This window comes from Solanum verrucosum, unplaced genomic scaffold, assembly GCF_900185275.1.
Source record: "Solanum verrucosum unplaced genomic scaffold, falcon-dt-bn FXZP01000117.1, whole genome shotgun sequence".
Classification (NCBI taxonomy): Eukaryota; Viridiplantae; Streptophyta; class Magnoliopsida; order Solanales; family Solanaceae; genus Solanum; species Solanum verrucosum.
The window spans coordinates 1333020-1349725 of record NW_026020014.1 but is presented as its reverse complement, the minus strand read 5'-3'; the positions used below and the strand labels follow the sequence as shown (position 1 = coordinate 1349725).

The window sequence follows — 16706 nt, the reverse complement described above, 5'->3', positions numbered from 1 at the left end:
ATTTTTTTTAATCCAAAAAAAAAAAAAAAAAAAAACACCCATCTTCCCTAACCCATCCATAACCCGAATTAAAACCCATCTTCCATAATAATTCCCTTCAAACAGTGCTAATTGTCCATCATCTTCTCTTCTTTAATTCTCAAAAAATTGTTGCACAAATAAAAAATTTCACTAACATTAACCATTGTCTTTGTGTTTTAGAGTTCATGGGTGATTGCACACAAAACCATCAAGTTAATTTTGTGATTGGCCATCGCCACCGCTATCGTCGCCTTCTTCTTCTCCGAAGTTCACACAAACATTTGAATCATTAGAAATGAGATTTGTAGAGTTTCTCTCAATGAAATGCAATGATTTTTTGTGGGTTGTGTCCGCCTTGGAGAGGCGCCCAACTTGGCATTGACCTCTCTCTGTTAAGACCACCGGAAAATCGTCGTCGACGACCAATAATGGTCTGTCGGAGTTCAAGCTGTTTGAGTGAACCGAAATTTCTTGATGTAGAAGATAAAAGGGTAGGGAATAAACCCCAAAGATCAAAACTTCACGAACTTGTCAAGAAATTGGCCGAAATGCCTTGCGACGGTGCATCGCCGAAAATTCTCAAAGCTTCTCCATCATTTTCTTTGTTAAATTGCAAGGGAGAATCAATTGAATTTTTGTGAGGGAGTAGATTTGATGATGCTCCATCATATCCGCTAAACGGGATTTCATGAATCAAACAACCTAAATTTGTTATTGTTGGAATAGTTTTAAATTTGATTGCGTAGCTTTGTTCAAATATATTCGAACTATGTCTTTCTTCTTCTTCTTTTTTGATCCACTCATCAGTGACAGATTCATTTAATCCTTTTTCCAAAACAAAAGAAAAGAAGTAAAATATCGTGTAATAAGAGTGTATCAGGCTTGACACTGTAAGGATCAAAAGGTATTTCTTAATTTAAATTGGGATTGGAGTTTCCAGACATGTGAGTAGTGCAAACCTTGTGCTCATGTTCATCATCATATTCATTGTCCTGGTGCTCCATCTTCTGTCTCTAACTGTATTATAACACAAGTGTTCCATCGCAACGGAGTAGGGCCGGAGACGGCGGTTATTCGAACTATTTCAAAAAAGGTTTCGGGTGGGTTTAAAATAGAAATGGGGCGGGTTTTTTAAATTTTGGGTAATAAAAAATAAGAAAAAATCGGGTCAATCGTTGAGATGAAGCCACGTGTTTAGCCGTTAGTCGCAAGGGTATACACAACCCAAAATATTAACGGTAAGGGTACATACAACCTTAAAGTATAACGAAGGGTATTGACATACCATTTACGATAATTCGAAGGCATATTTATCCTTTTCCCCTCTATTTAATTTGAATATTTGAATTTTTGATATACTCAAATGAGATATCATTTTATCGAAATCAATGTTGATACTTATGTGATATTCTTGAAACTCCAGAAATCCCTTCTTTAATAAGAAAATGGAGATGTGTTTCCTCAAAAAGTTTTCAATTTTATAATATTTAATTTCAGATAATATTTTGAATTAATATAAAAAAATAAGAATAGAACATTTACTTGTCTAATGTCAAACCAATATATAATGTCTTTATAATATTAATTACACGGGGTGAGGCGGGTGAATGTGGGGGATCGAAAGTGCCCAATATGAACTATATGTTCAAGTTAGTAAAATCTCAAGAAAGTGTTTTTAAATAATTAAATATCGATAATTAAAAAAAAATTGTTTGACAAATCTTTTTTAAAATATCTTTTAAAATGTCAAAATGCGAAAATGGTAGGTAAGGATTACTTAGTGCAAAACAATAGTCTAAAATATGTAAATACTTTTAGCATGTTTGTTTGGTAAAACTTTCTAAATATGCTTTTTTTTTTAAAATAAAAATTCAATCGCTTTTAACTTCCAAACGCTTGGATTTTCTAGTTTCAAATTTGTTAAAATAAAATAAAAATCATACAATTTTAATTTTGTCGTTTGAAAATAAATACTTTTTTGATTTCGTAATAAGATCAATATATTGAAGAAAAAATGTAAGATCTAACACGATAGGATACAAATTGGAAAATAAAAATACATGATTACGGATGCAAATTACACCATATTTAGTATTTTTACTTTGTAATGTCCGTCAAACTCAGTTCTTTAACTTCGTAACGCACACCCAAATTTTAAAATTTAATCTTTTTCTACTCAAAGACGCCACCACTTGAAAACAAAATGATCATATAACTCCAAGACTTAATGATCATATACTTCCAATTTTATCTCTTGAAAACAAAAACTTTTTAATTTTGCAATAGGATTAATATGCCAGGGAGGAAGTGTAAAAATTAAGAAGATAAGGTGTAAAATGTAAAAAAAAAATTAAGCCAAAAATGACACTACTAAAAAATATAAAGATATTATAATTTCAAAACAATTAAAGATTATATAATTCTAATCTTGTCTAAATTGCAAGAAGTTCTATTTTTCAATAAAAAATAACACTACTTGAAAATATAAAGATATTTAATTCCAAAACAATTAAAGATTATATAATTTCAATCTTGTCTAAAATGCAAAAAAAAAATCAGCCAAAAATAACATTACTTGAAAATATAAAGATCTTGTATAATTCCAAAACAATAAAAGATCATATAATTTCAATTTTGTCTCTTAAAAACAAGTCTTCTTTGAATTTGTAATAGTAGATTAATATATTGAGGAGAAAGTGTAAGAACTAAAACTATAGGGTGCAAATTTAAACAAAAACATAGTTTGGGGTATAAATTGCAACACACAACTCTTTTACTTTGTGAAAGTCCGCCAGGCGCTAAGTGCCAACACCCACCTCTTCAGCTTCGTAACGCACGCCTAAGTTACAAAATTTCATCTTTTTTCAGCCAAAAAATGACACTACTCCCTCACCGCTCCGTCCTGTTCTCCGGCGAAATTCATCTGTAAGTGAGTCTCCGTCTCTTCCACTTCTACTCTCCGATTTAACGATATAAAAAGCCCTAATGCTTTTCTCCAATTTCTTTTTTCTATGGTTAACTCGCGGATTTTGTGATTGTTATAACTTATAAGTCTCTTATGACTTAAATTTTTTATTTGCGATGCAGGCTTTTCTCTAAGGTTCAGAAATTGTGATCGCGTAGTAATCAATCTGCTTTCGAGTATTAGTAATCGAATTTTCTGAGAACTTTTGTACGCTATCAGGGAGGGAATAGTTCATCTCTTCGTTGTGAACTTTCTGAAACTGGTAAGAAACTCATATATTTGTGGCTATTAATCTATAGAATGTGAATGTACGTGATTATCATTGAGCAAAAATTTTTTAGTTTTTTTTTTTTTAAATTCTAGCCAATTCAAAATTCTGGCACTTTAACTATGAAATGATGAACTGGTTTAGGTTATGAGCTTCAGTCTTGCATATAAGAACAACTATATGTGTGTTGATGTAACACATAAAAATGTACTCAGTTTGATTTTTACTTATGTTCTGTTCTCTGTGTGATGTTTAAAACTGACATTGTATCTTATTCTCTACAAGGTTACTGAAATCTTAGCTCGAAGAAAATTGAAGCAATGGAATCAGCTGCTGGGCTGGGGAACAGTAATGTGGAGGTTCGAGATGATATGGAATTTGATTCACATGAAGCAGCATATGAATTCTACAAAGAATATGCAAAATCAGAGGGGTTTGGCACTGCCAAATTGAGCAGCCGTCGTTCTAGGGCAACCAAAGAGTTTATTGATGCAAAGTTTTCCTGCATCAGATATGGTAACAAGCAGCAGTCTGATGACGCGATCAACCCTAGACCTTCTCCTAAGATAGGCTGTAAAGCTAGTATGCATGTGAAGAGAAGGTCCTCGAGTGGAAAGTGGTACATTCATAGTTTCATCAGAGAACACAACCATGAGCTTTTACCAGCTCAAGTGCACTTCTTCAGAAGCCACAGAAACGTTGATCCGCTTAACAATGATGCAAAAGTTCGACGGAAGAATATGTTGGCTTCTGTATCAAAACAGTATGGTGCATACCAATTCTCTAGTAATCTGGAGAATCATTTCAGGAACCAACATGACAGAGGTCGAAGTTTGACTTTAGAAGAAGGAGATGCTCAGGTTTTGCTTGAACTTTTTGTGCACATGCAGGAAGAGAATCCAAAATTTTTCTATGCTGTAGACTTAAACGAGGAGCATCGATTAAGAAATGTTTTCTGGGTTGATGCCAAAGGCATGGATAGTTATTCCAACTTCGGTGATGTGGTGTCATTTGATACTACATACTTCACAAACAAATATAAAGTACCTTTGGTTCTCTTCATTGGAGCAAACCATCATGTTCAACCCACCTTACTAGGTTGTGCGCTAATTGCTGATGACACAGTGCATACATTCCTATGGTTGATGCGGACATGGTGCCTGGCAATGGGTGGACAAGGTCCAAGAATTTTGTTATCTGATCAAAATGACAACATCAAAGCAGCTGTTGGAGCAATCTTGACAAATACCCAACACTACTTTAGCCTGTGGAGTATATTGGAGAAGATCCCAAGCCGTCTTGATTATCTCAGCATGTGGCATGAAACATTTATGGCAAAGTTTAGGAAGTGCATATATAAGTCATGGACTGAAGAGCATTTTGAACACAGATGGTGGAAGTTGATCGAAAAGTTCAGTCTTAGAGAAGATGAGTGGGTCCAATCATTGTATGAAGATCGCAAGCTTTGGGTGCCTATTTTTATGAGGGGTGTATCTTTTGCCAACTTATCTATGGCTTCAAGAACCGAAAGCGTAAACTCTTTCTTTGACAAATATATCCAAAGTGAAATGTCTCTTCGAGACTTTATTGGACAACATAAGCTAATTCTTGAAGACTGGTATGAAGAGGAAGCGAAAGCTAATTTTGATGCATGGCACGAGATGCCTGAGCTTAAGTCTCCCTCTCCCTTTGAAAAACAGATGTTAGTTCTGTATACTCATGAAATATTCAAGAAGTTCCAAGTTGAAGTATTAGGAGCCTCTGCATGCCACCTGAAAAAAGAATCAGAAGACGGCACATCTATAACATATGCCGTCAAAGATTTTGAAGCAAATCAGGACTTTGTGGTGGAGTGGGATGCACCAAAGTCGGAATTATACTGCTCATGCCATTTATTTGAGTACAAAGGTTACCTTTGTAGGCATGCGATTGTGGTACTTCAAATGTCTGGCGTCTTCGTTATTCCTTCCAAATACATATTGCAACGCTGGACCAATGCTGCCACAAGCAAGCATTCCATAAGCGAAGGACTGGATGACGCGCAAGCTAAGGTCCGTCGTTACAATGATTTGTGTCGACGGGCAATAATATTGGGTGAAGAGGGATCATTGACTCAGGAGAGCTACAACATTGCTATTGGTGCCATTACAGAAGCTCTAAAGAAATGTCAAGGAAATACTCTTGCAGTTAATCGTAAATCAGGTAATACTGCAACCTTTGCTATCCAAGATTCCAAGTTGATAAAGTATGTCAAGAGAACACTCTTACAGCTAATCTTAAATCAGGTAGTAGTGCAACCCCTGCTATCCAAGTTGATGAAGTATGTCAAGGAAACACCCTTGCAGCTAGAGAGCTAGAGCCTGACAGTGAAGCGGCCCAGACAAGCAAGGGTTCTAAAAGAGCTGATCCTGGTAATGAAAGGGAAAGCAACAGGAATACTTCTAATAAAAAAGGAAAGGTTAGGAACTTTTATTTACATGTCCTTTTCTTTATTTGTTCTTGTCAGCCGCAAGCTCACCCTAAGATGAATTTCTCTTACAAGTGTTTTTCATTTTTATCAGGCACCTTTGGAGCCAGAGATTGCAAACAGTGCACAAGAAGACTTTCATCAAATGGTTTGTTATGCTAGCACCTACTCTAATTTAAATGAAAATAATCCTTCTTTTAAGTGAGTTCATGTAGTGAACCTTCTGGGACAATTAGAAATTACATTTGAGGAGACCATAAATGGTTTATTTATTTCTGTAATTTTCTGGTTTTTTATTCGCTGCTTTCTTTTTTGAAATAAAAGATTTGGTGAGAGAAATTCTTTTACCAAAATTTCCTGACTGGAGCTCCTCTGAAGAATTTACTGTGAACACTAGTTTCTGGAAACGCGCATTGCGCGTAACCCTTATCATATGAACATAAATTTACAAATTCACATAAATAACATTAAAAATTGTGTAGTTAAATTATAAATTAACTAAAAAAGTAAAAAAAAAAAATCCTAAAAATGATAAATACTGATCCTATATAGCTCAACAAAGGAAGAATATAATAAATTTAAAACTTACATACAACATTATATTAATTGATTGCAATAAATCTAACTTTCAAAAACAAAATAATTTCCTTAGTGTCTGTACAAAATATTAATGTACAATAAAGAACAAATATATAAAAAGTATTAAAATGGAAATGCCAACAACTGTACTTATTAAATGGAAGTCATATCTTGAGTAATTCCAGTTACATGAAGTTCCGTAGTGGTTGAGCCTCTACAGAATGGAATGAAGATAGATATTACAGTAGAGGTTAAGATTCATAGTCACGTTAGGATACACTGCTAGCATTCGTCTTTCAATACCAAACAAGTCACACTTTCTTGAGACATTGTTACCTCATCGAAAATAATAAAACAAAAACATACTTAAGAGAGCAAACAACTTGAGACCCTATCATTGCAAGCTCATCATCTTTATATGTGTTGATGGTAGCAATCCCAGTGATGATTATGTTGCTTTGTTATGCACCTGCCTTTTGTCTATGGACACTAAGGACGACCCTTCTCGCCAAACGGACTGGTCAACATGAAAAGTTTCCATATGACTGCAAGCAATTATGAAAGAATTGCTACATATACGCAATAAGAACAAAAATCAGCTAATAAAAGAAACTAAAAGCCTACTTGACATTTAAAGTGATTCTCTTTCTGGTCTCCTAAGCTTTGACTGACAACCTTCATTACTGGATCTCTGTGCTTCATATGTATTTTTTAGGCCAGTCCTAAATGAATAACTTTGTACAAGGAACACAATGAAGGCCAGTTTTTGCTACATATACACAATATAAGAACTAAAATCAGTGGGGGAAAAGAAGCTAAAAGCCTACTTGACATTTAAAGTGATTCTATTTCTGATTCCTAAGCTTTGGCTCACAACCTTCATTACTCGATCTCTATGCTTCATATGTATTTTCTACGCCAATCCTAAAGTATTTAAATAACTTTGTAGGAGGAATACAAGAAGGCAAGTTTAAGAGGTTGTATGGATGGGCTTATAATTTATTACTTATAAGCCTAAGTCATAAGTTAGGAATTAGGATTCCTAACTTATAACTTTGAACTTATTTTTGTTATTTAAGCTTAAAAACAAGTGCTTAAAAACATTTTTTATCTTACCCAAACACTACAAAAGTGCTTAAAAGCTATATTTGGCTTTAAAGCACCTAAAATAAGCCGATCCAAACATGCTCAAAGAATGGAGAAGGAAAAGAGACTTTGAGTTGTTGTCAACCTGTTGCTCCTTTATTGCTCCCTTATAATCAGGGGAGGAGACTACCCTTGCCTGAGGGGTGTCTCGTGACACCCCTTCACTGGAAAATTACATTGTATATATATGTTAAATTTTGGTTTAATAAATATATACATAAGTGTTGACACCTCGTGACACAAACTAAAGCTTTAGTGTTGTGGTTAAGGACTTGCCAAATTTGTCTGAGGTTGTGTGTTCTACCTTTGCTATCAGCTAAGTTGCTCGGACTCTTCACTTTTGGTGTCACACCCGTGTTGGCATGACATGGATGTGGGTATGGGAACCTTGTTCGATTTGGTCAACCAATTTTGGATACTTCGACCAAAATCGATGGGAAAAGTCCAATCAATACAAAAGCCAAGGTGAAATTGAAGAAAATGGAATACCTTTTATATAGAAATTTCTATGTCACTCGTTTTCCTTTAATCTCCTTCCAAGATTCTCCTCAAATTCTCCACATAATCTTATAATTTAGGTTTTATAAGTCTATTTTTCGAGTTTTAAATTTCTGTAATCAATACAAAAGCCAAGGTGAAATTGAAGAAAATGGACTACCTTTTATATAGAAATTTCTATGTCACTCGTTTTCCTATAATCTCCTTCCAAGATTCTCCTCAAATTCTCCACATAATTTTATAATTTAGGTTTTATAAGTCTATTTTTAGGCGAATCCTTGCATTCGTATCCATACATGGATTCGAATCTCCGAATCTTAAAAATTAGATCATGAAGGATCCGACCTCTGGATCCGCACCCGTATCGGACACCTGCACCCGAATCCAAGCAACTTAGGCTATCAACATGTTAGTACTTTTTGACTGCGTCCATTTTTTTCTTTTTTACAATTTATTTTGTTGGCTTTCTTGTAAATTTACTTTCTTATATTTTGACACCCCTTAATGAAAATTCTGGCATGCCACTGCTTATTAAATAGGTTTAAAATAACGTTTTATATTACCTACCATCTATTACAATAAATGAGTGGTTATTAATTCTTCTAGATTGCAAGGACAATGTTTACCCAAGTAATTTGATAAGTATTTGTATTTATAACATTCACATACACGACATATGAAAAGATTCAATAGCTTAATAAATTTATTAATTCATTAATTATTCAATCCAAAAGTTTTACTTCTCTAAACATGGTATAGCATATAAGTTGGCTATTGGTTTGAGAGTAATGAAGAGAGTTGTTAATGTGCATACTTTAATATGTTGTTTTTCTTATTAGAATGTGTAATTTCAACTTTGTACAAAAATGTCGTCGTAATAATTTTTGCTTGAAGGATAAAAAAGTCATTTAACTTTTCATGTGCAATATGGTGATTGAACTTTTCACTTTTAGGGCTTCCCACTTATGATATAACTAGTATTTAGCACGTGATATAGTGTGTCTCATGTAAGTAGTATATACGTGATATAAATTATATAAAAACTGCAGGTGAATGATTAACATAAAATCTATAGTGGAAAAATACAAGTTGTAGTTAATGAATGATTATTTGTTGAGCAAGATATTATCTAACCTTCAAAGTTGAACAATTAAATAAAGTTGAGCAACTAAATTCAATGAGTTACACCCTTCGGGGTGGCCCAGTGGTTTGGGCTTGGGACTTCCATGTTGGAGGTCTCAAGTTCGAAACCCCTTGCCAGCGAAAGCAAGGAATTTGCCTTCTGCGTCGAGCTCGTCACACCGGGCTTGCCTAGTGCGGGTTACCTCTCTAGTGTGGTTTGCGAGCTATTGCATTAGAGTGAGAGTTTTACCCTGTGCGCACACAAAGGGTAGCGACTGCGGGTTTCCCTTGTCATAAAATAAAATTCAGTGAGTTAATTTTGATGTTCTTATATATTTGCAAACATGTATTGTATTTATATGTTACCAAATTCTTTCTTATAGACGATATTCTTAGTTTATGTTCCACTTCGATGATCCGATTGTTCTATTATAACCAAACACTTCTATTATTGTATTTTGATTGGAAAAGTGAGTAACTATAGTTGGCAATATATATAATAATATTACTTAATAATTTTATAAATATGGTAATTCTTTTTTAAAAACTTATTATAAATATGGTAATTATAAAAGTGTAGGACCATTACTAATTTTTGTGATGCAATATAATAATCCACGTACCTTATTAAAAGAAGGTAAAATGCACAAGTACCCCCCCAACCTATGCCCGAAATCCCAGAGACACACTTATACTATACTAAGGTCCTATTACCCTCCGAATTTATAAATAATTTTCTACCCCTTTTCGGCCTACGTGGAACTATCAATCAGATAGGTTGAAAAAATTGTCAACACGCGCTGGGCCCCAGAAGATAGTGCCACGTAGGCCGAAAAGGGGTAGAAAATTATTTATAAATTAAGTTTGGGGGGTAATAGGACCTTAGTATAGTATAAGTGTGTGTCTGGGATTTCGGGCATATGTGGGGGGGTACTTGTGCATTTTCCCTTAAAAGAATTGTAATCCTAAACTAAGTCTTAGTGACAAATAATGAATGTGATACCTATACAAACTAATAAGCGTTACAATTGTTAGAATAAGAATAGGTTTATACATTCCTATTAGAATAAGTTTACACAATCCTATTAGAATAGGAATATATTTATACAATCCTATTTAGAATAGGAATAGGAATACAAAATAGTATCCTACTTGATAAAGGATTGTATTCTAGTGTCTATAAATAGGATCTCAATGTAATAATGTAGACACAACTACACAACTATAATATTTTTTTTAAATATTTCTCACATGGTATCAGAGCCTCTACGATCTTGGTAGAAAATCAAAGAGCTTCCGCTGTTGGCGGGTGGCTATTACCCATATATGCTGCCCGTCTAGCCAATGATTATGTTAGCAAAAGTTGGGTCACCGTGTACCTTTCATGTGATTTTTTTCTCATATCTAATTTGTGTAGCACCGTGCCATCATTCCGGTGACTACTTTCTTATATCTAACTTGTGTAGCACTGTGCCATCATTCCGGTGACTACTTTTTCATATTTGATTTGTGTAGCACCGTGCCATCATTCTGGTGACTACTTTTTCATATTTAATTTTTGTAGCACCGTGCGATCTTTCTGGTGACTACTTTTTCATATTTGGTTTGTGTAGCACTGTGCCATCATTCTAGTGACTACTTTTTTATATATAATTTGTGTAGCACTGTGTCATCCTTTCGGTGACTACTACTATTTTGTTTTTTGCATATCTGATTTGCGTAGCACCGTGCATCTTTCCGGACTACTTTTCATATTTAATTTGTGTAGTAGTGGATTTTTTCGAACTATTTTCTCATATCTGAGTTGCATAGCATTATGTGTCTTTTCAGTGACTCCTCAGATTTGATTTGCATAGTTCCATTCGTCTTTCCGGTGACTTCTCAAATCTGATTTGCGTAGGGTTGTGCCATCATTTCAACCCTACCTGTATAATTTTTCTTTTTCAGTAGGGTCATGCCATCATTCCGACCCTACCCATATTATTTCTCTTTTTCAATGGGGTTGTTCCATCAATTCGAACTATCCTTTATAATTTCTATTTTCTAGTTGGATCGTGACATCATTCCGACCCTACCCATATAATTTTATTTCTTAGATTGTGACCACTTTTAGCCATCAAATCTAATACTCCGGCATATGAGCATGTTCCGGCTAGTTTTTCAGTGACTTGTTTAATATCGACTCATCTATTGATTCCAACATGATCCATATACTTTATACTAGATTTTGAGTAGCCTTGTATGTCGATTATGTGAGTCACTCTATGGTCTGAAACGGTCTTTGCAAGTTTGGTTTGGGAAGTTCAACACTGTAATTTTATCACTCTGTGTTTTATCGGCATTATGCATCAAATTCAGTATTTCATGAGAAGATTAAACACATTGAGATTGACTGACATTATGCATCAAATCTAGTATTTAATGAGAAGACAAGCACATTGAGATTGACTGTTAATTTTGTGAAGTCGACTGATCAACTTGCAGATCTCACCAAGCCCCTCATTGGTCCTCGTATTAATTACATATGTAACCAGCTATGTACCGCTAGGTACATGAATTGTATGCACTAGCTTGAGGGGGAGTGTTAGAATAGAATAGGAATATATTTATACAATCCTATTTAGAATAGGAATAGGAATAGAAAATAGTATCCTACTTGATAAAGGATTGTATTCTAGTGTCTATAAATAGGATCTCAATGTAATAATGTAGACACAACAACACAACTGTAATATTCTTTTTCAATATTTCTCACAACAATCAAATAAAAGATCAGGTGGCCTGCTCCCCACTCATTAACAAGGACTGATTCATACATCTACAATATGTAAAAGATCTTGCTAAAGAGTATTGGGTGCAAATAATATATGATTAACTCTATTTTTTCGTGAATTATTATATTGGTTGAACAACCTCTAGTAAAAGACGGCTCCTTTGAGCAGCATGTTGAAGCCAAAATCCATAAAATACAAGAAAGAAATTAGCCGAAGATGAGAGAATATTGTTGTTTATATTAAACATTATTGGAAGAATGATAGAATAACAGTTGAGGTTAGTAAGACAGCAAGGGAGACGGACAAGGAAAGGACAAGGAGGAGTATTAGATTTGGCTATATTTTTATTCTATTTTCATTCTGCTACTGATTTCCTTTTGAAATTTTCAGTGTGTAGAATTTTTTTTTGGATTCTCTTTAGTTTGAATTACCAAAGAAACATTAGCACAAATCACCAAATATTATCAATGTGCATCTTTTTTTTCATCGGGGTTTAAAGTTAAAAAATCAAAAGTAAAACCAAACCAAACAAATCATATTTTTTCCCTTTTGATACGATTTTCCATGAATACCCCTATTAAGTATATTACTATGCCTTTGCCTTTTGGTATTAAAAGTAGGGCTGTAGCAAGAATCGATTTAATCAATAAGCCGTACTGAAGAAAATGCTATTGGTCTATCGGTGTGTTGTCGATCTCATCGATAAGGTTAGGCTACATGAACATTTAGGAAAAAGTTACCCTCGTTTCATACTCTTAATTTTTATTTTTATTTTATAACCGAGAAATCCGTCTGTCACCCACCCTTAGGACCAATCACAACCTTCTAAACTTGGTGGATAATGGGCCCGCCCCTCTACCCTTCTCCACTTAAATACCAAGCTTCACTTTGCATGGTGTGGGGCTTGAACCTGCAACCTAAGCCACAAATCCTCCACCTTTTGCCACTCGAGCTAGGCCTTGGGGACATACTCTTAATCGTCCAATGGAGTATTCAAAAACCGATTTAACCGATAAACCAAATCAAAAAATGTTATTGGTTTATCGGTATTGGGGTATAACTATTTTAAAACAGTTCTTTAAATATTTTTATTGGACTATCGGTTTGGTTTTGGATTTTCAGATTTTAGTTAATGGTTCAATGACTATAAAAGCAGATTAAAGTAGCATTTTCTTATCAGGAAAACCGAAAATCGAACCGTTTAGGATGTCTAACTGATTAACCGAAAACTAAGTAATTATTGGTTTGGTCATTGGTTTAGCATGCTTACAAACTGATAACCAATAAATCGAATCGAATATACAAAACCATACTGAAGGACCGATAAGCACCCTAATAAAAGGTTTTCGATGTAAAGTTAGGCCCATAAATAGGATTCAAAAAGGATAAAGAAATGAAGTATTAGAAATACAAGCTTAGCACCTTGATGCAATATGAAGTTAATTCACTTGACTGCTAACATCGTTTTTGGGTGGTAAAGAATTTGTCTTTGTAAGTTAGTTAGACTTAGTAGGTGCATTTTGGACCAATTGTTGATGAGTTTCTTGTCCGTAGGTTATCCAGTTACATAAGTGATTCCATAGGCTTTTCGTTTTTGTGTCTTTCTAAAATTGGGTAGTGATAAAATCTTAGTTAGTTGGTGTTCTTTATTTGGAGATTGATATCTAGGTTCAGAGTATCATGATGTTTCACGGTCTGGAGATTCGCGTCTGCTTTTCGGGGGGAGCCTTCCCATCAATTTGAATTTTCCTCCTCTGGGCTTAGACCCTTATGGATCGACCATCCGGACTGTTAAGTTATGCCTTCATAAAAAATTCCACAAACGTTAAGCTCAATGAGGTGGATTCCAAAAGATAAAGAGCTAATGAGGAGGCTTTTCTATTTATAATATAGAAGGCATAGTTCTTTTAATTTTGATGTTGATGATTTCTTCACCTATTATATCTCCTCAATATCTTTTGGTAACATTATATAGTACTCTTAAGTGTTGAAAAGGTAATTTTGTCACATATCCTCTAATTGTTTGATCTCATACAGAATAAAAAGTCAGAAAAGATTCTGAACATTATAGAATTAGAAAGGTTGAAAATAGAAACCCCTACGGTTAAGCCAACATGAAAAATCACAGAGGAAGTCCAAGAAATGAGACTTTAAACTGAAAATTACTTGTAGATACAATAAGGAAGACATTGATTTAGTTAGCAAGATTAAGCTACCAAATAAAATAAACATACTAAATTTGGCCAAAGAATTATAGAAATAAAAAGAAATAAAAATTCAGAACTATGGAAAACCAAAATACACAAAAAGTTACCTGTCATAGAATGAGGATATCAGAGAGCTGGTTTGAGTTCAAGTCTGGCCTGACGGAGATCTGGAAGTAGTATATTATTTATATATATATATATAAAACCTGTTTTATTTTATGGAATACAAAGCATACAACAGTTCCCAAGGAATACCAAACACATTGTGTAATTAATATATTCAAGACACGATTTGGTGGACGTTGATTCATTGTATAGTATTCAAATCTGATGAGAGTAATATTGATTTAAATGTGCATTTTGAATTTTTGTATAAAATTATTATAGAAGTAGTGATTGATTGAAGGTAAAATGGTTGTTCAACTTATGGTGGACATTTTGGTAATTCAACTTTGGACTTAGGGGATTCCCACTTTTAGATTAGTCTATAAAATATATAGAAATGCCCAAACAAGATAGGATCACTTCTAGCGGGATGGAACTCTACGGACTTGATGGACGGACTTTCCTTTCAAAAGGCAACAAAGAAAAAGAAAGAAATATGTGGTAAAGAATGAATTGATAGAGGTGTGGAGTTTAACCGAGATAAAACAAAATCAAAAAGGCTAGGAGCTCTAACCGATGACGAAAAAGTAAAGCTTCACAGGGGTCTTACTTCTATTTTTCCAACTTGAAAAGGGAATAAAGCTTGATTGCGAATCGGCACCCCGACGGAGAGCTTGCCTGGCTGCCATGGATGATTCGGGGAACCTTCATGTTGTTGTTCGCCTCTAGTTTGTTGAGGTGACACTCCACTTCTTTAAACTCTTATGAGGCGAGAAACTCCTGTTTCCTTCTCTTTCATTACTCTTCCGAGGATGGTTTGGGGGAGCTGGTTCTGCCTCCGGCCGAGGAGGGAAATTTCAATCGATAGGCGGTAGCTTTGACGAGTTAGGACATGGAAGTGAAAACCCTAAACTTGAATATAATAATAATATATAATATACAATATAATATAACTTCCTATTACTTTTTTTTTGTCTCAAAAAAACAATATAATATAACTTCCAGTCACTTTTATTTGTCCACCTTACTGAAAGTACATTCACTTTTAGTTGTCACTTTTAGCATATCAAGATAAGCATTTTTTTTAATGTTTTGCCCATAACATTAATTAATTCATTTCAAGACCTAAGATAAACATTAATTAATATGGGAATTGTGGTAAAATACTCATGTCAATCATTGTTTGTTCAGGAGCATGGAAAGTCCAAAGTGGACAAGTAAAAGTGAACGGACGGAGTAGTATTTATAGATAGATAGATAGATATATGATATATGATATATTTGATGCACCTAAAAATTGACGAGCTAGAAGGTACAACTAGAGGCTCAGGTTTATTATTTATGGATGGTGCTGTCATTGATGTTAATGCAGTCATATGGGGACATGATTTTCTATCTTTGTGTACGTGTGGAGTACAGCTATCCACTGAACAATGACTAAAAGTAAACTAGATGCTGTTATAATCTGCTGTGGAAAAGGTCTATAGAATTAAATGGTAAATATGGAAGTAACGGGAGATGAAGGTTCTGTTAGGTGGCTGATTGTTGACTATTTGAACCTTGATTTATGTTTCAGAAAAAGTAAAATTTTCTTTTCCAGGTTCCAATACTTTTGTTGATTTGCAATCAAACTCTGTTGCCTGTAATTCCATTTCTGCTCATAACTGCCCAGTGTCTGGTCAAGTTAGTTACATAATATAGTGCTGGTTCACTTGTATTGTATTGCACCAACAGTGTCCTATAACATGGCATGAATGAAGTTACATGATGTGGAGCTAATGTATCATCATCATTTGAACCACTATTTGCATGTTCTTGATGTCTTTTAATGATGTTACTTCATCAAAAGATGAATGTAGTTGCATGAGCCGAGGGTCTATTGTAAGCAACCTCTCTACCTTCACAAAGGTAGGGGTAAGGCTGCGTACTCACCACCCTACCTAGACCCTACTTGTGGGATTACATTGGGTATGTTGTTGTAGGTAAGCACATTAAGTGTTGTTTCTTTTTGTTATCACTTATGACCAGCAGTCTCTACATTTTGCACAACATCGTCTGACCTTTGTGTTTTAATTTGTGTAGGATATGCCTAGTAGCCTGTACCATCCTGCGAGATTCCTTACAACACTGTTAAGAGGTGGTGACATTAACAGAAGAGGCGCGGAACTACTTGGAGAGATGCTGCAGGAACAAAATTGAAGGGACATATATCAAGTATTGGTGGAGGAACAATTTTGTTTATTAATTGGTCTGTTCCTCTCAAAATGAAAAAAAGGTATATTATTATGTATATATATATGATTTTGTACCCTTTTTTCAGCCTCAAGACCCAATTTTAATAGCCTGCCAACTGCATCACTAATCGTAAGATGCAGAATCAAAAGATTGAACTTAGATGCTTAATGTATGTGCACCTGCAACAGCACAATCGTTGTCAAATGTAAAAAAAGTGACTTGCTTTAATAGTTCCTGAGATTCCATGTTTTTGGTGTTGCGGTGTGAAAGGCTCTGCAATATGTGAAATGGAAACGAGGAGCTGGGTTTGTTGGGTTGT

The 16706-nt window shown here is 34.5% G+C and overlaps 1 protein-coding gene across 1 annotated transcript; it reads left to right on the top strand.

Moving 5' to 3' along the window:
• The first annotated feature begins 3103 nt into the window (after positions 1–3103).
• Positions 3104–16637, top strand: LOC125820675 (protein FAR1-RELATED SEQUENCE 4). Its single transcript, XM_049500097.1, has 5 exons — positions 3104–3248; positions 3540–5456; positions 5540–5712; positions 5816–5869; positions 16235–16637. Exons 2-5 carry the CDS (start codon positions 3575–3577, stop codon positions 16349–16351), a joined length of 2226 nt encoding a protein of 741 aa, XP_049356054.1. The 5' UTR covers positions 3104–3248; positions 3540–3574; the 3' UTR covers positions 16352–16637.
• Positions 16638–16706: the final 69 nt, after the last annotated feature.

Coding starts and splice junctions, on each gene's coding strand:
- LOC125820675 (XM_049500097.1), top strand. CDS start 3,575: ATGGAATCAGCTGCTGGGCTGGGGAACAGTAATGTGGAGGTTCGAGAT. Junction 5,457..5,539: donor TGCAGTTAATCGTAAATCAG/GTAATACTGCAA, acceptor ATCTTAAATCAG/GTAGTAGTGCAACCCCTGCT. Junction 5,713..5,815: donor CTTCTAATAAAAAAGGAAAG/GTTAGGAACTTT, acceptor CATTTTTATCAG/GCACCTTTGGAGCCAGAGAT.